Source organism: Sceloporus occidentalis, unplaced genomic scaffold (assembly GCF_023333645.1).
Source record: "Sceloporus occidentalis isolate IW3139 unplaced genomic scaffold, rSceOcc1.0.p SCAF_3, whole genome shotgun sequence".
NCBI lineage: Eukaryota > Metazoa > Chordata > Lepidosauria > Squamata > Phrynosomatidae > Sceloporus > Sceloporus occidentalis.
The window spans coordinates 67,500,533-67,521,890 of record NW_028316983.1 but is presented as its reverse complement, the minus strand read 5'-3'; the positions used below and the strand labels follow the sequence as shown (position 1 = coordinate 67,521,890).

Sequence of the window (21,358 nt, the reverse complement as noted above, 5' to 3'; positions counted from 1 at the left end):
TGCTGAAATAGCATAAAACAAAAATTTTCCAAACTCTCTCTCAATTTTGGTATCCAAAACAATATTTTGAAGATATAATTTTGGATCTAAGGGGAATTTACAATCTATTTTTTTTTTTTTTTTTTGTAATAAACCATGTATCTTTCTCCAATATTTACCTGCCACTTCACAGCTCTACCACATGTGGAAAGAGAAACCAATAGATTTGTGGCACTTCCAACAAGTATTTTTTGTTCCCTTGTATATTTTTGCTAACTTTGTAAGATACCAATGGTTTTGCATTTTGTAATAGTTTTCATAGCTTGCCATAAATCTCAGTCTTAAATTCCAGTTCTTTTGTGACTGGTTCCTTTTATGCATGGTTAATAAAATGCCAGTGTCGGTGCACAGTGCTGTGATTAGTGAATGACTGATGCTGGATGACCCACCTTGCAGTTTTGCAGAGGATTGTCTGTGTTGCTCCATTAGCACATTTTTATGGACTTTGTACTGTTAATTTTGCTGTTGGTTAATCATAAGATTATGATTACATCATGCTGGCCTTAGCCCTGACATAGCTGCTGCCAACACAGCACAAACATAGCAGAATCAGCTGTTTAGTAAAAGCATAGGAAATACCTCATATTTCATTGCTGCAAATAATATGACACAAATTAGATTCTTACCATCAAATTCAGCCTGTCCAACTCCCACAATGATTATGGACATTGGAAGCTTGGCAGCCTTAGGGCCAACAGAAAATAAAGGACAATTAATTACATTGTGGAGGGGGAAAACGCAGTTAGGATTGAGAAATTGAAACACTCAGAAAGTAAAAAGAAACAGCACGAATTTCAGACAGAGAGTTAGAAAATGATGTCTCAGAAATCAAGCTACAGTATAGGACATGGGGGCACATTTTTTTTCTTTCAACTGTTGTTGGACTGCAACTCTCACCAATCCTAGCTAGCATGGCCAGTGGCGAAAGATGATGAGGGCTACTGTTGAATAACAGCTAGCACTGATGTTAGGTACAGTTTGATACTTATCTGGTTGAACACATGCTCCCCATATCAGATCTAAGGGTTGTTGAAATAACTATGTGAAACATTAGTAACTACACCATACACTATATGCAACATTGTAGGACATATAAAATCCCAAGAGAAAAGTTTCTGAAGAGAGGTTTAGAACTTGTAACTAACCAAAATCATCTGGAGAAAATCACTTACTTGTGAGCTAGTACAGCAAAGTCTGTTATGTTTAACACTACCAGATTCACTGTGAAAGTGGCTAAACTTAGATTATTTTGAGGATAAAGGCCTGAATGGGAATCTGCAATAAATAGATTATACTAATTTGAATGGATTACGTAACATTGTGATGTGTTTAGTATGAAACATTTTTGTAATTTTACTGTAAACATTTTGCTTTATATGTTATAGAGCCAACTGTGACTGTAAAAGTTTTAAAAGGTTTTAATCATTTTTGTAATCTGATGGCTATAACCTGTATATGGTTGTCCTGAATAAACTGTACTATACTGTCCTTAATAAATTCAGTTACTGGTCCAAGATAGAGTAGGTTCATTGAACAAGTGGGAACAGGATATGTAACAATTATGCAGATCTCATTGATTCTTTGGTCCTTCCAAGTTGCCACTAAAATTGTATTTAACTGTCCCACAGGAGACAGCAAGGTGGATCCTGAATCTTTTTAGAAATGCATTATCAGTTATGCTATCATAGTAGAAACTAGCTACCAAGTAGGAGGAAGAACCAGTACACATATTATATTTTCCAGTATTTCCAAACCTTAGTTAAACAATCAGTTCCTAATGTTCCTGCTTAGGGTTGGTGGATGTCTGACATTTTTGGTGCTGGGAAATACATTTGTGCTATGGCTTTGGGACCACATCTTAAACTAGAAATAAATCTTAGGTACTTGTGTATAAGTCAATCCTCCTCCCCCCAATAAAAAATTGACCCAAAAAAACCTGGGTTGACTTTCAATATAGGTAAGCTCCCTTAAGTCCCACCATGGGAAAAGGTGGTTTAAAAGAAAAGAAAAATGGGAGGCAGCCATGGGGAGGAGAAGGGAAGGCAAGCACTCACCCCCACAAGCCTCTTTCCCAAGGGGACAGCCAGGCTGTGGAAGGGGAGGAAGGGTACTGAGACCCTGTGTTTTACCCTCGACAACTTTGGGTGATATCAAAATCCCTTATTTTGGCCCCTAAACCTACCTTCCAGTTATATATGAAGTTGACTTATAGTTGAGTATATACGGTACTCTTTTCTTTTCTTTTTTCTTTATGAACCACCTTTTCCCACTATGGGACTTAAGGAAGTTTACATGTTAGCAGGACTAAAGGGTTTTTTTTTAAAAGAAATAATATCCGGGTTAAATTTTTAAAATTCGGGTAGATGTCACTACATTTTTGCTTACTTTTACTGAATTCCCAGTGCAACACCACCAATCTGTGCTACTCACATTGACAATTGCTTCCTTTGTCTGGGCCATGTCTGAAATCACACCATCAGTGATGATGAGCAAAACAAAGTACTGGGAACCATCCTGCACAGCTGCAGCATACCTGTGTCAGGAAGAAAAAAAATGGATTCTGTCAGGATGGCCTGAATTCTTCCCTAGAAATCCCATCCCGTAGCCTGAATGCAGCCATCAGATGATACTGGGCCACATTTGCCCTCATGACTCTTCAGTAAGTGCTACTAGGGAAGCTGGTTTTCTGATAACTGTTCATAGCACCATGTTCTATTTTCCACTTTTGGGTATTGCTGATCTGGGGTGGGGGACTGAACAAAGTTGAGCAAAAGAAAACATACCTCCTCGCTTCCAATATAAAAACAACTTGTGCTGTGGTTCTCACCAACAGCAGTGATTTTCTCCCAGAACAGTATAATTTAGTTTGAACTAAACAGTGTCTTATGCAGTTCAACCTTGCTATATGAAGGCTTATTCCAACATCAGTTCAGCAGAAGGAATATGATGAGTGCTGGAATTACATAAAGGCTAATTAAACTGTAGCTTTACTTTCTTCCCTGCTAGGCTTGATTGCAAGATTACATTTGATAGATTTGGGCTGACATCCTGTGTTACAGTAATCCCAAAATGTTTTCAGCCACCGCCTCCTCTACTCTTGGTGACAACTCTAGTGCCCCCCTAAACCTATTTCTTGATATTAGATCAACTGTTTTTGCAGCAGCCACCAAGTCTATCTCAGCCATGCCTAGCTTGTCATGTTCTCCTCTTCCACCTCAGCCTCTCATGTGTGAAGCAGCAACAGTAGCAGAGGTAGAGGCCCACATCTGCTCCTGCAGCTTGCTTGCACCAGCCTTACAGCAAAAGGAAGGCCAGCTGGCTGGTTGGCTGACTGCTCAGTTGCTGCTCTCAGGGAGGCTAGATGCAAAGAAGCAGTGACCAAGGGGGCCACTTTCCTGCACCAGCCTTTTCCACAAGAGTGGTGTGGATAAGAGATTTTTCAGTCACTGTTCAACTGTCTGCTCAGTTGCTGCTTCCTTTGGACCCAGTCACTCTGGGAGCAGCAACCGAGCAACAGCTGGCTGAGACAGCAGCCTAGAAGCCTCTTGCCTTTGCAGCGAGGGCTGGGATGGATGAGACACATCCCAGCCACTGCCTGACCAACTGCTCAGTTGCTGCTCTCAGAGTGACCAGATGCAAAGGGGGTTCTTCTACCCAGTGAGGAAGGATTCTCAATTCTTTGCAAAGGCAATGGGGATCACAGCCTTTTTGCTGCCACTTTGCTGCTGTCACCATGTGTTCTAGCTTTTCATCTCTACTATGGTCCTAAAAGCTGCTGGTTCTCCTTGTCTTTCTTGCACACCAATGCTTTGACTGAAGCATTACTGATCCTTTCCCTCACAGCCCCCCTACTACCCCCTTTATACTTCACTGCCCCCTGGATCTTTCCACTGCCCTTGGGGGCTGTACCACCCACTTGGGGAAATCACTTTTGTATTACAATAGCATAAGTCAGATTTACACTGTCGCAACTCACTTTTATAGTCATTGCTTAGGTTGAAAATCTGTTCTGAACACTCAAGGAACAACCCACCCCCTTCACCTTGTAAAGAGTACAATTCCTCCCAACATGGTCATTTGTCAAAGGGTGGAGAGATCATTAAGGACCCATCCAGCTATTTTCCTGTAGCTAGACATGCTGTGAAGACATTTGCAGAGACTTCCAGGGTCCTTGCAAACTCTCTTCAGATGATGTCCTTATAGCATATCCGGGTACAAGAAAATAATTGGATGTGGCCCCACTCATTCACCCATTCTCTAATAATACAGAAATGGCTGTGTGTCAAGAAGGGGGCTAAGGTGAGATTTTTGGGAGTAGCATTGAAAGACATAACTACAGAGACAAAGGTCCAAAACACACTGCAGAAATAATCCAGTTTGAGATTGCTTTAACTGCCCTGGATTGATGCTAGGGAATTTAGGGAACTGCATTTTTCTGAGGCATTTAACCTTCTCTGCCTCAGAGAGCTCTGGTGCCACAATAAACTACAAGTCCCAGGATTCCCTAGCACTGAGCCAGGACAGTTAAAATCGTTTTAGACTTGATTATTTCTGCACTGTCTTTTGGACCATAGGTACATGATACATGTCCAGAAATGTTGGTACTTGAATAATACATATACTTTTTTGTTGTCAAAAAGACAGGCTAGTTTTTGTTTTGTTTTTCCAATAGAGTGTCTCAACTTGTTGAGTCAGCTTTTCTCATTGAGGAAAGACAAATTTGTGAATGTTCTTTACATCTCTGCTGGGGAAGCAGTATGGGAACTGTTTTGCTCACTTGAACAAACACCTCTCATGCTTTGTGATGACATCTTGCTAGGGCAGCCAGAAGCTTCCACATCCATGGTATGGGGAATCACTTTTGGTTTCATTCCAGACTTCAAATATGCGATCCAAAACCCTGAATCTAATTTCTGAGATTCAGCACCTTGGATAGGTCATTTCAAAATGGCAATAATACCCACAATGTTCACTGTATCACTTAGAATCCACTGGATATCCCTGCATCTTGCATTTGCAGGGCATACCTAGCAACGTGGTTAACCACTGGTGAAAAGTTAGTTGGACCATAAAGCTGCACTGTCTTGAGGCTCTGGTGGTAGGCTTCAAGGATCCCTTCTATGCCACTACAGTGAGGATTGTCAGAGTTGCCATTCTGCAGCAGAGAAAGGGAAACACAACTAGAAGGAAAATTCTTGAGTGAAGGCTGCATCCTCACTTCCTTCAATTCCTCTTCTACCCCATTTTCAACACCTCCATTCAGCTAATAAGTTCCCACTAGCAGACAGTGACATTCTGACCAGAAGGATGACAACAAAAGGTGAAAATAGTTACTTTTATTGCAAGGGTTGAAACCTGGAGGCCTGCAGACGACATGCAATTTCTAGAGTTTTTTATTTGGTATCCCTGTAGTTCCTCTTGGATCACCAAAAGCCTATTCCAACCCCACACCCCATTCTTCCAACTCCTGCTATAGGGCAGCAATTAAGCAACCCCAACTTGTTTTGCCTGCCTTCCTCATCCTGAAGGGGGTTTACAAAACTAGAAGGAGGTATCTGGCCACTTTTATTTTATTTTTATTTTTTTTTGGAGTGGGAGTGAGAGGAACACTTTTCTGTTGTTTCTCTGAGGCTGGTGTAGCCTGTAGTGGGTCCTGACGGATGATGATGATGATGATGATGATGATGATGATGATGATGATGGACTTTATTTATGCCTCCCCCTTTCTCCTAAGCTTGGGACTCTAGACAGCTCACAACCTAAAATGATTGCAATGTAGTTAGAAAAAGATATGAAAAGTCAAGATTAAAATAGAATTAAACTGTTAACAATATTAAAACCATTTAAACTGTACATTCTAAAAGGATAAAATATTACAACTGAATTCAGTACAGCACTCTCTCATGCGAGCCTTATTTATTTATTTATTTATTTCAAGATTTCATTTCTAAATGCCTGGCTTTATTTTTTAAAAAAAGTCTTTGCCTGCAGATGGTAGGACAGCAAGGCTGGTGCCATTCCAGCCTCTCTAGGAAGGGAGTTCCAAGGCATAGAGGGAAGCCACCAAAAAGGCCCCCATACCTCTGGAGCTTGGCTAATCCGGTTTTAAAGAGATTGCTAGCAGTTATGTCACCTTTACTTAAAAACAATTAACCTCATAAGCACATCTGGTATGAATACAGGAGAGGCCCATCTTGGCAGCTGCTCTCAGGTTTTGAAACTCTATTCCTAGAGCACCTTGACTGGTGTTTTCATTTTTACCCTTTTGTAGGCAGGTGAAGACTTCTTTGTTTTAGCAAGCCTTTGAAGACAATTTTTCATATGGAAATTATCTTTAATGTGCTGTATTGTCTGTATTTGTTTTTTGTCCCCCTTTTACTATGCATGCTTTTAATTTATTGATCGTTTAATAAAATGTTAACCTTTACATGATGTCTACTTTTAGCTGGATCTGCTTTAACTTTTGAAACTGCCATGAGTTCCAGACCAGGAGAAAGGTAGGATATTATTATTATTATTATTATTATTATTATTATTATTACAAGCTTGAAGGAGTAAATTGGCCAAAGACAGCAAAAGTGCAGTGCCATCCTAGTCATGCTTACTCAGAAATTGAATCCCACTGTGTTTAAAGGGGCTTTCAGGATTGCATCCTAAAAGACTTTGGCTGTGATCGTATACACACTTTCCTGGAAATACTGTAATAAGTTTGATTCAATAAAGAAATGAGATTCCACCTAAACATTAGGAGGAACTTCCTGACAGTATGACCTGTTCAACAGAGAAACACACTCCCTTGATGTGGTAGAGTTTCTTTTGGTGGTGTTTAAGCAGAGGCTGAATGGCCATCTGTTGGGGTGCTTTGATTGGGAGTTCCATGGCATGGCAGGGGATTGGACTGGATTGCCCTTGAGGACTCTTCCAACTCTATGATTCTATGAATAGGACTCATTTTTGAGCAGGCACACATAGGACTGCACTGTTAACAACTGCATGTTCAGGAAAAGAAACCCTCTATTGCAGATTTGGGGGGCGGGGGGATTGCTTCATTCAGAAAAGGCTTCAGACATGTGGGCTGACTGGGCTGTTTTATCTGTCAGTAGGCCCAACTAGAAGCAAAGCATAAATAAAGAGAATTTTCTAAGTGTTTATCTAATCTCAGGAAAGTTCTTTGTTTTTTGGATACAACTCTTTGATTTTCCCAGGCAGCATGGCCAGGAATGTAGAAGGCCATAAACAGCAACACTCTGGGGCTTAGTGTGATTCAAAGGGAGGTGTCATTAATACCAAGGGAAACTCATGAGACACACGCCCATCAGGTGGAATCTTGGCTCCGAACCCAAGTGCTGGGAACATTTTGTCACTGTCATAGTCCTGGATAATCTCGCCAACAGCTTTCAGTGCCATGGCATAGGCATTGAGCTGGTAAGGGTTCATGTAGTGAAGTGAAGTCGACTGAGAGGGGTTGCCTGCCAAAGAAGAGAGGAAAAGAGAGAAACAGATTAACAAAGAGACATTGTAAACTATATTTTAAACGCTCTTTATACACTAGAAAAGAAGTTTGCAGTGCTGTTTGATCAACTGTATTAACTTTTAGGCATTAAATCAAGATATTTTTTATTCTCTCAGGTATTTTAATGTTTGCATTTTAAATATTTGAAGAATGTTGTAAACACAGTACTTTAAACATAGGAAAGAAGGTTTTCACCGATGTTTTGTTAACTTATTTTTTTATTGATTTTAATGTCTTTATTTTATAGCTAGCTGTTTTAATTTATGTTGTAAACTACCTGGGGATAAATACTATAGAAGGCAGTCAGTAAATGGCGTAAGCCAACAAATTAGTGGCACACAGAGAAAACATCAGGCAATTTCTCTCTTCTGACTTGGCCCATGCAACATACTGCTTTCATGTCGACACATGTTTTCTCAAACCTGACCAAACATTAAGATGGGGCTCAAAGGGCCTCCTTTCTGGCATGCTAATGAAAACTGTTAGACTAGTGGGCCATTTTGTTACTTTTTTATATGGACTGCCCTCTAAAAATAATGGACAGGCAATGCAAGGGCCAATTTATCAAGGGAGACTGAATTAACATAAGTATTCATTTTAAAAAGGATTTTTTCTAAAACACCTTTGGAATGCTTTCACCACAAAGTTATGTGCCACACAGAAGTGGAATTCTTATGTTCCTCTAGATTTTGCTGAATTGGAAATTTCAATCCAAGTGTAGCTGAACATTATCCGAAGAACCCCAAGCTGCCCACCCATGGTAAAGTTTCATCATTGTAGGTCTTTATCCAAAAATGTGAAGACATGTTTCTTTCAGTCTGCATGTTGTGTTTAAACATTATTAACAGCTATATATGTTTAATTGTAATGGTCTGCTCTGGTTTTTGTCACCTTGAAAGTGAGGGCAGTATGAATGGAAAAATTTAAAATCTTTTAAGCAAACAAAGCAGTCGATACAAAAAAAATTCTGTGCAGTTATTTTTAGTTTTAATTCTCTTCTTGGATCTGGTTAGTGAGATTGGCTACTCAGGGTCATGGCTACTAGTGCAGTATAAACACATGTGTAAGGAGTATATGGCTAGAATTCAGCATCAAACTAATGAAATATGCTACCACACCAGGGCTTTATCTCCCCTGCCACGGCCTTCTGTATTGTCCAAATAACTGGCTAAAATAGGCCAGAATCTTATGCTGGAATAACCCTTAAGTTGGCTGCACCAACGTAAGTAATTTTGAAAATGTTGTAGGAGTCAGATTGTACCCAGTGGATTCACTAGAGAGATGTGGGAGGAGGGAAGAGCCCACACTGGATGACACCCCAGAAGATGAGTGACACCTGGTTGGGCCCTCCTCCCACTTCACCCCTCTTGGATTTGTTGTGGCAGCAGGGGCTTCCTCACAATGAGACCACCCCTGCCATGGCAAAGGAGATGGCCAAGCATGCCCTTTTGGCTACTGCCGACCCTCCTGGCAGCCCCATTCTGCACCCTGAGATACCAGAGATGGGGACTCCAGTGATTGTATCTCCTCATACAATGCTAGCTGTGCAAGGGCAACTGGGATATCCACCTGCAACTCCATCCATCTCCAAGCTAGTAATTGGCTGTGGGGTGAATCTGGTTATTATACAGTCAATCCTGCCCACCTGGGTATGAAGAAACAATTTCTGTCCTTTGAGAAGGCAACTCCTCCTCCTCCCCCCTCCTTGTATGCAAGGATGGACCCCAGATGCACTTGCCGTAACCAGTGAATGGCTAAGTCAGCCTCTACACACTTGGGGAAGGAAAAGAATTCTAACTAGCTTGTGCAGTACACAATCATTTATAATCTACCAGCAGTTGCACTGCATCTTGGATATTGAGGGTGCATAGAGGGTTCTAGAGGGGGGAGTGTGTTTGCCCTCCACCGTTCCATTAGAAGAATGGCTCTATTTGACCCATGCTAGACATGAAAATCTGCTATAGCAACTGACTGGCTGAAGCATGGTGTGGTGGTGGTTCACCTGAAAGTCATCCAGCTATCCTTAACCCCCCCCCCCCTCTGTGTGTGTACGTGCCTTCAGTCATTTGCCAACTTATAGTGACCCCAAGAATTTCATAGGGGTTTTTAAGACAAGGAATACTCAGGGACAGTTTTGCCAGTTCCTTCCTCTGAAATAACTACCAGACTAATTTTTGTGGAGAAGGAAAGGTCATCCCAGGTGAAATGCTGTCTCTGACACTCTTTTGTACTGCATCCTCAGCATTCAAACCAGGCATTTATTTTGAGCATACTTTAGCATGTTGTCACTGAATCTTGTTTAACCAAGCAAGGTTTAAGAGGTAAACAAAGTTTGTATTTTAACTGTCATAGCTAAAATGGCCTGATTCTTTATAGCTTGATGGTTAAAGATAGAAAGAGCTAATCATGCCCAATGCTGCACATTACATCATGGTGTGAGTGCATCTACACTGCAGAAATAATTTGACACCACTTTAAGTGCTGCAGTTCCCTCTTATGATATCCTGGAATTTGTAGTTTTACAAAACCTTTCGTCTTCTTTCCAAAGTGCTGGTACCTCACCAAACTACAAATCCCAGGATTATGTAGGATGGAGCCATGGCAGTTAATGTGGTATCAAACCACATTATTTTCTCCAGTGTAAATCCACTCTAAGACCTTGATCCACAGGTTTTGAGAGCTTGACCCCTCAATGGTTTTGGGCAATCAATTTTGTTATGGAAAGGGATGGATATGTATTGGTAGCAGTAGTGGGACCATAATGAAGGGTGACACTTTGTGTTACCTTTCACATGTACTTCTATCCCTAGGGTCACTTTTAATTGATTTGGATTTAAGCAAACAATGCTTCTGGATTTTACACTGAACAGACTAACACAATGTCCATTTACAAGATGCACAGTACCACCCTAACTCAATAACATGCCAGCTGATTTCAGAAATATGTTAACAGAACAATCTGTTGGCAGAACTGCTGTGAAGGGTAAGATCTGCCAGCAGAACAGTCCCCTTTCCTCCCCAGAAAGGGAAGAGAAAGGATGAAGAGAGGATGGAGTGAACTTTAACTTGATCCAAATCTTCTCCAGATTAGGGAGAAAACCACAACGTTGGCACAAAGGTAGACCGGCTAGGGAAGAAGTTGCATTCACAATGGCTTCAGCTGGGTTTATGTCAACTCAGCTGGCCCTTGGCTACCCTGGTTTATTAAGATTGCAATTCCAGGTGACTGCACACTCACTTGAGGATATGGCCCATGGAACTCAATGACCCCTGTAGAGTAAACATGCTTGAGACTATGCTGACACCAAATTCAAAAAATATATATAGCTCAAATTTTATTCTGTAAACACTAAAAAATTAACACAAGTTCTATAACATATGTGCTGTGAAAGCAACTTACCATTGGAAGCTGTGAAGTCAATGGCTACAGTGAAATTGATCTGTGTCCTGCGAAAAGGTCACAACACAAACATTAATCATGATTACTCCACTCAGCACTTTGATTAGCCCAGAACCTTGGAGACAAATGATAATATACCTATATATTTCTATAATTAATATTCCACCTTTATCCTGACAAGGGATCCAAGGTGGCTCATAACAGGTTTACAAGACAAAGCTAAAAACCTGATAAAAAGTTAAAGTGCAATTAAACAAGATAGCATATTAAAATGCCATTAATTTTAAAAAGTATGAAATAATTTAAAAATATAACAGTAAAGATAATAGTACAACAACCTCTCATACAAAAGACTCTACAGCAACCAGTTATTTATCATATAAGACATCAAATAAGTATCAACTCACCTGTTTAAAGAAAAAGGTTCTTGTGCACACACCCAAAGACATACCAAGACTGCACAATCTGATTACAACAGGGATGTGTATGTGTGTGTCTTAAAGTCATCTCCTGAGTTATGGAGACCAGATGCATTTCATAGGGTTTCCTAAGCAAGTAATACTCAGAGGTGGTTTTACCAGTTCCTCCCTCTGAAATACAGCCTACAGCACTTGGTATTCCTTGGCAGTGTCCCATGCACATAACAAAATATAGTTGCTTGTAATATCCTTCCTTCCTTCAGGGGCATCACTAGAGGGGTACCCATAACTATAAATAAGATTCAACACAGTGACCAGCATTTTTGGACTTTCCTTGGGAGCATGGTCATGGGGACTGCCATAATGAGCATTTGCATTTCAAAATTTACTACTGACCTGCTAGTCAGCATAATCTGACTTTTTGTCCTTTTTGTTCCAAACCCTTTTCAAGAATGAGACTCAAAAAACGGAATCCTGTTGTGAGTAATGATTATAAAACACATGGCTGATGTATGTATTTATTTATGATAGAAAGGAAAGATGAAGCAGAGATGAATAAGTGGAGTTCCAAAAAAGGCACTCCAACTTGGTCCTCAAAAAGGTTAGAGAGTGAGAGTGGAGGCGCCAAGTAACCAAACCTCCTATTGCCAATAAGAACTTCGTAAAAAGCCAAGGGAAAATGTGGCAGGATCTCAGGGAAAAGCTAAGAAAGAGAGTCGTGGTGAACTGATTGCTTAGCTGGGGAGGTAGGTCCGAAAAGAATGATGCCTTTCACTTTAGCCTGTGCAGCTGAGGTACAAAGCAGCAAGTGCTTCAGGAACAAAAAACAGAGAGACTACATGGCTTCCCTCACAGCATGTGATGAGATTTCTTTTTGGTAATACACTTCCAGCACTTCATGGCTCTGAATCTATCTTTTATCTGAGGTTCTGAGCATAAGAATTGCACACCATAAAGATGTGCCTATTCCTGATTTCTCATCTGTGGCTTACACAGAATGCTAAAAAAATTGAAAGCTATTCAATTAGAAACAAAATGGGCTTCCTGTGCTTTTCTGTTCTAACTAAATTTTGATTCAGTGAAATATGGGAAGGATTAACACATAACTCCATGCATTCCTGATTAAACACTTCCCTAGTGCATTATGCCTGTTTAGTGTAGATATGGAGGGTAAAAAAATGTAATTAAGTCACATTTATCAGTGGGAGGGTTAGTCTACATGCCACATTAAATACATAGCATGTCCCATCCAGATAAGACTATCATGGCCCGCTAGAGGCAGTTTAAACCTGCCTTCCCAGGTATTGTTCATCCATAAATTTGCCCCCTTTTTAATGCAGGGGTTAAAACATACCACCCATTGGCACAATGAGAGGAGGCCTCCCACTGATGTTGCTTTTGCATGGGAAGTAGATGAATATATGTGGAATATTTAAGAGGGAGGGTTTAAGCCTTCCCACCTGCAGTGTCTGCATGCACTTACTCTGCAGGAAGAAAGACAATGAAGTGTAGCCGTACTATATGCTTCATTTAGTTTAACTAAGGTTGGATGCACACTAGGAAAAAAAAAAATCCATACCAACATTTATTCTGATGCTGTTGGAACACATGACATACAACCTTTTTCACAATGAAAGCATTTCTTTTAAGTTTTAATGCAGTTTAGAAAAACTCACTTTTTACTCCACAGTTTAAGGGAAAAAATGGCTTTTTTACACATGTGTCCTGCCCCCAAATCTAAACTGGGGTAGAACTGGGGGGGGAGGCATGATTGAGGGTGGGGCAGGTGGGTGGTTAAGTAGGTGTTACAAACATGGTCTCACACTTTTTAAAATGTTCATTTCCAGCTGGGTGTTTGTGTTACACCTGTTTGAATATTTATTATTTTATTAAACTTTATTACATGATCAGATAGGGAGACGAGGGAGTGCACACATGCTCCCCTGATCAGCCAGAATAATATCTCACAGGGTCAGGAGGGTTGTAAGGTAATTGGATTATGGAGTTTATCACATGGGAGGAATTTCTCTTACTTTCAAATGAAAAGAAAGTGGGGCCAGAATGCATTCATGTGAATTCACTAGTTCAGCGAATTTACATGAATTCGAATTGCGTTCAAACTGACTTCTCATTGCCCGAAAATAGCTTGCCATTGCCCGAAATTGCATGTGATCACCTCTCATGCAATAATGTGAAATCCCATGATTGCGTTCAGATTGACTTCCAATTGCCCGAAATTGCATGTGGTGGTCTATCACGCAATAACGTTAAACCCCACGATTGCATTCAGATTGCCATTGGATTATACTTCCAGTTTCCTTTGTCTGATAAACTCCTCTGTTTATGTTCAGTAGTGTTCATGATCAATGATGAGGGGGCAGACTGGGCCACTAGATCCCCTGAAGCTGCTGCCATAGAAGCAGTCACCAGCATCCCCTTCCCATTTCCTCTTGCTGCCATCGCCATCCCACCTACTCGTCCTTGGTCTCTCATCATCCCTTCCTTCTGCCCACCACAGAGACCATCACACCACCTGTGTGTTTATGTATGTGAGAGAGATATTTAAAATTCCCTTATGCATGCATGACCACATACGGGAGTGTAAAGGGGGGAAGGGGATTGGACAGGGGAGCCATCTAATGAGAGTGCAAGGTGCAAGAAAAGCTATTGCTATATTTTAGTTATCTTGACACATACACATGCACATGCATGCCAGAAAGAGAAAAAACTAAGGCAGGTATGATTGCATGTCCTTAAATACTCTGATTCCAACATGAGAAGGAATGCCCTTTTATACTGATCTGAATTTGAGTGCTGGAACTGTGTGACTATTGACACAACAGCCCACATTATTACAACTCAGTGTGGCATTAATAGAGTGAAATCAGGGCAGAATACTGCAGACTGGAGCTGAATTATTTCTTTAGTTTGGATACAGCCTGAGTAATTTCATCAGAGCTTTTGCAAAAGTTATCATGCATAAATCTTGAGTGGATATACTAAGCTGACACTGATGGAATGGTAAAGATCTCCTCTTTCCATCTTTGTGAGGCTAAAATAGTTCCTCTTCATCCTCTACTTCTAAGTCTTTTCTGGAGTTTGAACACTTGGCAACAAAACCTACACTTAATATTAATTAATATTTCACTTTCCATTGCAGGATATTGGAAGACTGATAGGTACTCTTGTAGCACCTCCCATTTATTGCAATGGTACTCTGCCAATCTGGATTGGGGCCTGAGTGCAAGATATACCTCAGTTTAGCAACTTTACTTTTTTCAGAAATACACAAAAATACTGAGTGATGCAAATCAACATGTATAGCTCACTTTTAAGGAACTTGTAGCAGCCTCAGTTTAATTACTTAGAAATGAGTTCAACAGAACTCAAACTCAGTATGTGTACAACAGCCCTCTCAGCTTGGAACCTTCCAGATGTGTTGGACTGAACATTACTAAATTTTGCAAATAGCTATAAGGGAGTTGAAATTCACGACATGCAGGGTTGACAATCAGGAAGTAGCTATTAACAAGTTTGTGTTCCGGCTAAATACCAAATGAAAGTATTGATTTCAGTTAATTTATTTTCCACATTCATGAATTACATGAAGCTCACATTTCTGTCTTTATGAAGGGCTCATACTACAAATATGAATTTTCTTTTTGGGGGGGGGGCAGGGCACCTTGGTTTGTCTATTTAAAAGGAAAATCTTGTAAACCTTCCAATAGGCAACATCTGCCAGTCTACTAAAAGGCAATGTTACCCAAAATGCTGGAGTCCCAAGGGGGCACCCACAAATTAATATGTTTAGGGGAATCTTAGTAGCTCAAATGAAATAATATTCTGGCTGGGGCACTGTCCTCTAGACACAAAAGGGATGAAGCTGGGGCCTTGGGAAATCCCATCATAGTGGGTGCCCTCCAACTTCTTTGCTAGCACACACACACCGATTTTCCAAGTGTAAATAGGTCAGGTGTCCACAGCAGGGTCATTCCTAGGTCACCCACCCCAGAGTCCCTTTTAATATTAATTTTATATTAAATATGAGGAAGGGTGATCAGGGGCCTAGTCTTGGGATACCAGCAAGCTTTCTCTCAAATATAGGGCGTCCCTTACAATAAGGAACATTTGGCAACTCTAGTCATTCTCAGCAAGCACTAACCTGGCAAAGGCTGGTATACAGAACTGCTAAATAGAGATTCCACCACTGTTCAGAACCCTAAGTGTAACAATGATTTGTCTACACATTAAATGCCAGATGCTTGTACTAAGTGGGAGCAAACTTCATTGCTAGGAAGAGTACAGTGTATTAGCCACACATTAACTTTTCTTTGTCTCCAGGACCAGAAGAAAGCAGGTCAAGTCTCAGTGTTGGGCTCCTCTTCCCAGTGGATGAGAGGCAGTAGTTTAGAGGACAGTGAACATTAGTGCTGATAAAAAGGCTGATTGAAAAGGCTGCTGTCAGACAATTCTCTGCCAGCCTTCTCAGATGAGATTCCAAGCCTGTCATCTCCTACTCTCAGTCAATATCAATTGCTCCCAAGACAGACACTTCCTTTAGATGTCATGCAAGCATCTTAATGAAAAAACAGGGCTGTCAAAGGAAGATAACATTTTAACTGCTGGTTAGAGATGCAGAGACAAGACCAGTGGGAAACGTTTTTGTTTTGTTTTGTTGTGCTGCTGTTCTGAGATGCAATATGGTAGCAGAAGTAACACAGGGTGGAAAAGTCCCCTAAAGCCAATGGGGGGGGGGGGGGAATTAAAACAGAAAAGCATCTCTGATGAAGAAAAATGTGATTAATCTATCAGTGGTTTTGAATGGTTGTAACTTGGGATACAGAAAAAAGAACACAGACATTCAAAGTAGCATAGCAGACTGAAGTAAAATACAGTGGACCCTTGTTATATGCTGGGGTTTGGTTCTAAGATCCCCCATGGATAACAAAATCTGTGTATGCTCAAGTCCCATTAAATATAATGACATAGCAAAATGGTGTCCCTTATAAAAAATGGAAAATCAAGGTTTGATATTTGAAATTTATACTTTTTTTGAACATTTTCAAACTGTGGATGCTTGAATCCGTGTATAAAAAATCCATGTATAAGAAGGGCCGACTGTAGTATGAAAAGATCTACTTCAGGGGTCTGAATAAAGTCACATGCTTGGTTGAGGCACAATTACCATCCTTGAACCACAAGCCACTGGTGGATCCACTCCTATATGCTGCAGTAGGATTAAGAGATAAGGAGACCAGAGAGAATGAATGAAGAAGGCTAGTCCTATCCCTCTGAAGTGACTTCTGCGCCTCCAGGAGGCTAGTTGTGGTGTCTCATCTCCTGATGATCAAATTAACATGACGTGAAAGAAAGAAGGCAGGAGCCTTTGAACACTAAACAAGGTGGAAGATGTTGCTGTCAGATGGAATAGCATTCCAAGAAGGTTGATTGAGATACCCATGAACAGGTAGACTCAAAACAAGTGATGAACAGCAGATCAGCCAGGTTCAAGACCTCAAGGGGAAAGGGAATTCCAGGTTTGCTCAGAGATCCACATTTCCTCCCCGCATCTTTGGAAACTTGGTTCATAATAAGACCAATTGAATAACTCAATTCAGCAGACAAGGTGTTTACGAACTCCATAAATCAGGCCTGTTGTTGGACTGCAGGTCCCAGCAACCTGAGATAGAACAGCAACCCTAGGCAGAACAAGTGAGGAATATACTAGGGGTTGCAAGGTAACCATATCTAGAAGGCTGCATGATTGGATATGGCTGGACTACTAGTCATCATAGCCAATGGTAAGGAATGGTAGAAACTGCAGTTCAGCAACATCCTGAGGACTGCATGATTCCAACCCTGATAATAAATAATACTCTCCAAGCCTGTCAAATGTTTAACATTTCCTAAACCAGTTTGTTTAAGCTGCCAAAAAGTTACAAATATTGTAAATCCACCCACCTCAGAGAAGAAGATTGACATTTAGAGCGTGGGCTGCCACCTATTTTATTGGTCCTGTTCTTGCGTTTTTAACAACAAAAGCTGCACACAGATGGTGGGAGACCTACTGCAGCAGCACCAGGATGAGTGTATCAATAGCAGTTTGGGTGTCATTTGAGGGGGGGAAGGCACCAACAAGGTAAACTGTGGGCAAAATGGCTTCCTGAGACTGAGGCAGGACATCTCCCAGCTGGCATTTCATTTAATACTTTCAAATCACTTTCCAGATGTGTTGGACTATAGCTCCCATCACCTCCATCCAACATGGTCGTGGCATAATTGGTGGGCAACTATTCACTTGCGGTAGGCAGATTTAAGTAATGGGAACACCCACCATGCTGGAAAACAGCGAATGATGGTTTTTCAAAAAGGTACGTTTTGTTTAGGTCTCTTTCACCTTACAGAATTAGAGCACTTTAACTGCCACAGTTACCTCCTAAGGAATCCTTGGATTTGTGAGGTGCTAGAATCCTGTGGCTGGGAATTATAAATACTGTATCTCACCAAACTATAAACCCGAGGGATCCATTGAATAGAGTCATGGCAGTTGGATTCAAAGAGCTATGAATGAGTAGTGTGGAAGAGACCTTACACTTGCAATGTAAAGAAACATGCATCAGAGATACTTTTGTCTTGGAAGCTTGAGAATGTAAATATAATTTCATTTATTTAGTACAGGCGTCGGCAACCTCCAGCCCGCGGGCCAGATGCGGCCCGCGGAGGCCTGGCGACCGGCCCCTGGCTGCTGTTGCCGCCACTGCCGCCTGTCGCAGCTTTTCGCCGCTCTGGGCACCGCCATTTTGGGCAAAAAATGGCGGCACCCATAGCCCCAGAGGCCGTTATGGGCGCTGCCATTTTGCCGCCCAAAATGGCGGCACCCAGAGCAGCAAAAAGCTGTGATGGGCGACCGTGGCGGCGGCGGGCCTCTAGGAGGCCCGCTGCCGTCGCTGGGGCCCTCCAGGAGGGCTCCGTCAGCAGCAGCGGGCCCCTGGGAAGCCCGCTGCCTTCGCTGGGGCCTCCAAGAGGGCTCCGACGGTGGCAGAGGGCCCCTGGGAGGCCATTTGCCATCGCTGGGGCCTTCCAGGAGGGCTCCGGCGGCAGCAGCGGGCCTCTGGGAGGCCCGTTGCCTTCGCTGGGGCCCTCCAGGAGGGCTCCGGCGGCGGCAGCGGGCCCCTGGGAGGCCAGCTGCCATTGCAGGGGCCCTCCAGGAGGGCTCCGATGGCGGCAGCGGGTCCCTGGGAGGCCAGTTGCCATCGCTGGGGCCCTCCAAGAGTCCTCCTCTGGCGTCAGGGGCCGGCAAAGACGGGGAGGCCTCCAGTGCTGGCGGTCCCTGCCGGCTCTTTCCTGGCCTCTGACAGGGCCTGGGGCCCCGTCAGAGGCTGGCAAAGAGGAGGTGGCCTGGCCCCTGGGGGCGGAAGCTCCGCCCCAGGGTGGAAGCTCCGCCCCTGGAGGGTGGAGGCTCCACCCCTGGCATGCGCCCCCGCCCCCGGGGGTGGAAGCTCCACCTCCCCGGTTTCGGCCCCCCAGTTGTCTGAGGGACAGCAACCCGGCCCCCGGCTCAAAAAGGTTGCCTACTCCTGATTTAGTATATTAATATTCTGCCTTTCCTCAGGCAATTTCAATGTGGCAATCAATACTCTCCCCTTCTCCACTATGACTGCATCTACAATGTAGAATTAATGCAGTCTGACATGGCTTTAACTGCCTTGGCTCAATTCTATGAAATTATGGGATTTTTAGTTTTGTGGGATATTTAGCCTTCTCAAACTACAAATCTCAGGATTCCATAGAATAGAGCCATGACAATTAAAATGGTGACAAACTGTATTAATTCTGCAGTGTGGTAGCAGCCTGTGTCCTTACAACAACCTTGCAAGATAGAACAGTCTGAAAGGGACTGATTGGCCCCAGACAGTTTTGTGGCTCAGAGGGGATTACAATCTGGACTTTATACATCCATGTCTGATGTTCTAACCACCATAGCATACTGACTCTCTACAGAAAAATACAAGGGTGAATCCCACATATCTGTTTTAATCCTGTTTCTCACAATTCACAACTGGATGCTTCTGGAACCCCCCCCCCCCCAAAGGGGGGCTTGAATGCCAGAGCCTACTCCTGCTGTTTGCTATTCAGCACCTACTGTTTATAATGCCCACAGTCCTGGAAGACCCACGTATCCATCATGATAAATGGCCACTGACAAATCCAGTCTGGAAAAGTTACCTTTTTTGTTTGACAGCATCCAGAATCCCCCTCCCATCCAACATGCCCAGCCAACATGCCCCATGTCCATGCTAGCTGGGGAATTCTGGGTGTTGTAGTCTAAAAAGTAACATTTCCAAGCTCGGGACAAATCAATAACTAATAAAATAAAACCTGACATTATGAGTACACTAAACCCATAAGGAAAGCAAATCTCTGCCCAGCTGGCTAATTGCTCTCCAGGATGTCAGCCAGAGGCAGCGTGAACAAAGCAAGCACATCAGTTGGTTGGAAGAGGAGCTCTACTGGGGAGTCCAATTTTCCATCACCACCCCCAAATGGGAGGACTGATGACTCAATGCAAAGAAAATGAATAATTAACAAGATATTAAACCAAGGCATAATTAAACTGAGTATGTCTTGTCTTAAGAAGACATTTTTGGCTCACTAAAATATTATGAGAGAAAATGAATTGAATCTGTTATCTGGAAAAGAGGTAACAGTTATCAAGAGAAAGGAAAGTCATGCTATATGCTATATCCAAGGGGGATAGTGGAGACAGATGCTTCTAGTGTCAGTGATGAGGCGAATCCACTTCAGGTTTTTACTTGAACTTTAAGGGAGCTATCCAAAGGGCTAAGGCTTATTCCTCCCCCTCCAAATAGGTTCAGTGCCTTGGATAACTGCTCTAAAGTTTGGATTGAAACCCAGAGCAGATTTACTGCTCCACTGACATCAGGTCCACCAACCTCCACTGGGGAGACTCCAAGACCCAGTTTACTGTTGAATCAGCCCAAGAAATCCCTGCAACCTGAATGTTTTTTAATCCAATCAAAATCTTGTCCTTTTAGGATTTCATCTGACAAGTTTATAATGGGTAAACAACAACTTGATTGCTGTTGTTAAGTGTTCCAAATGAACTTGTATTGATTTCCACAGTCTGTCACCTCACAGGAGTAGCAAATTGAACTCTGATGGATTCATTTTGCGACTGGCCACTGTTGCACTCTTGCCACAGCTTGGGAAAGTTTTCTTTTTTGGACTACAGTTCCTAGGAAATGCCCCAGCCAGCATGACCATTGGCTATGCTCACTGGGGGATTTGCTGAGTCCAAAAAGAAACTTTCCTAAATTTTGGCTTCTGCAGAATGAGAATGTGGAGCTTACATGACCTAGGCATAGCTGCCATGTAAATTGTGGCAATACATGTTTATCCATATTAGGAAGTTTTGCCCAGTCACCAGTTTCTAAATAACAACCAGTGTTCTACTCGGCCTGGAAATCATCATACTTTATATACTAACAGCCACCTCAATTTTCTGAGTGCCTTTTCATATGTCAGCGCAACTGCTGGGGTCCAACAACCACTGTCAGCAACTCAAACGAGTCCTGGGGTTAAATCAGACCCTTGTAGCAGAGCTGGCAATTTCCAGAAGCCGAAGTGTGGCTCCAAAGTCCAATTTGGGATAACAGCAACTGGATGTCTTCCAGGAACTGCAGCAATGCAGGAACCTCTGGGGACACACAGCAAACCGATGCTGTAGCTTCTTCTGATAAACCACCAGAGAAACAAAGGCCTGTTACAGACTGCCCAAAAGGGGTGGTCTTGGGCTGCTGCTGGTTGCAGCGCGGGGAAGCCGCTGCAGCCAAACCGCGCAACTCCCCCACGCTGTAAAAAAGGAGCGCGCAAATCGCGCTCCTTCCGGCAACCCGGAAGAGACGCCGCAAATGCCAAAGTGCGCATTTGTGACGTCTCTTCCGGGTTTGGACATCTGGATGCACA

At 42.5% G+C, this 21,358-nt stretch overlaps 1 protein-coding gene across 2 annotated transcripts in view; it reads right to left on the bottom strand.

Annotated features, from left to right (window-relative positions):
* Window positions 1-21,358, bottom strand: part of LOC149316118 (copine-5) — a 197,545-nt gene that overhangs the window by 9,780 nt on the left and 166,407 nt on the right. For both annotated transcript variants that reach the window (XM_089514838.1, XM_089514839.1), the window contains 5 exons: window positions 10,953-10,999; window positions 7,327-7,508; window positions 5,067-5,194; window positions 2,470-2,572; window positions 666-723 (listed from right to left, as the gene is read on the bottom strand). In XM_089514838.1, coding sequence (XP_089370964.1) covers window positions 666-723; window positions 2,470-2,572; window positions 5,067-5,194; window positions 7,327-7,508; window positions 10,953-10,999 — 518 coding nt within the window. The remainder of the gene's footprint in view (window positions 1-665; window positions 724-2,469; window positions 2,573-5,066; window positions 5,195-7,326; window positions 7,509-10,952; window positions 11,000-21,358) is intronic.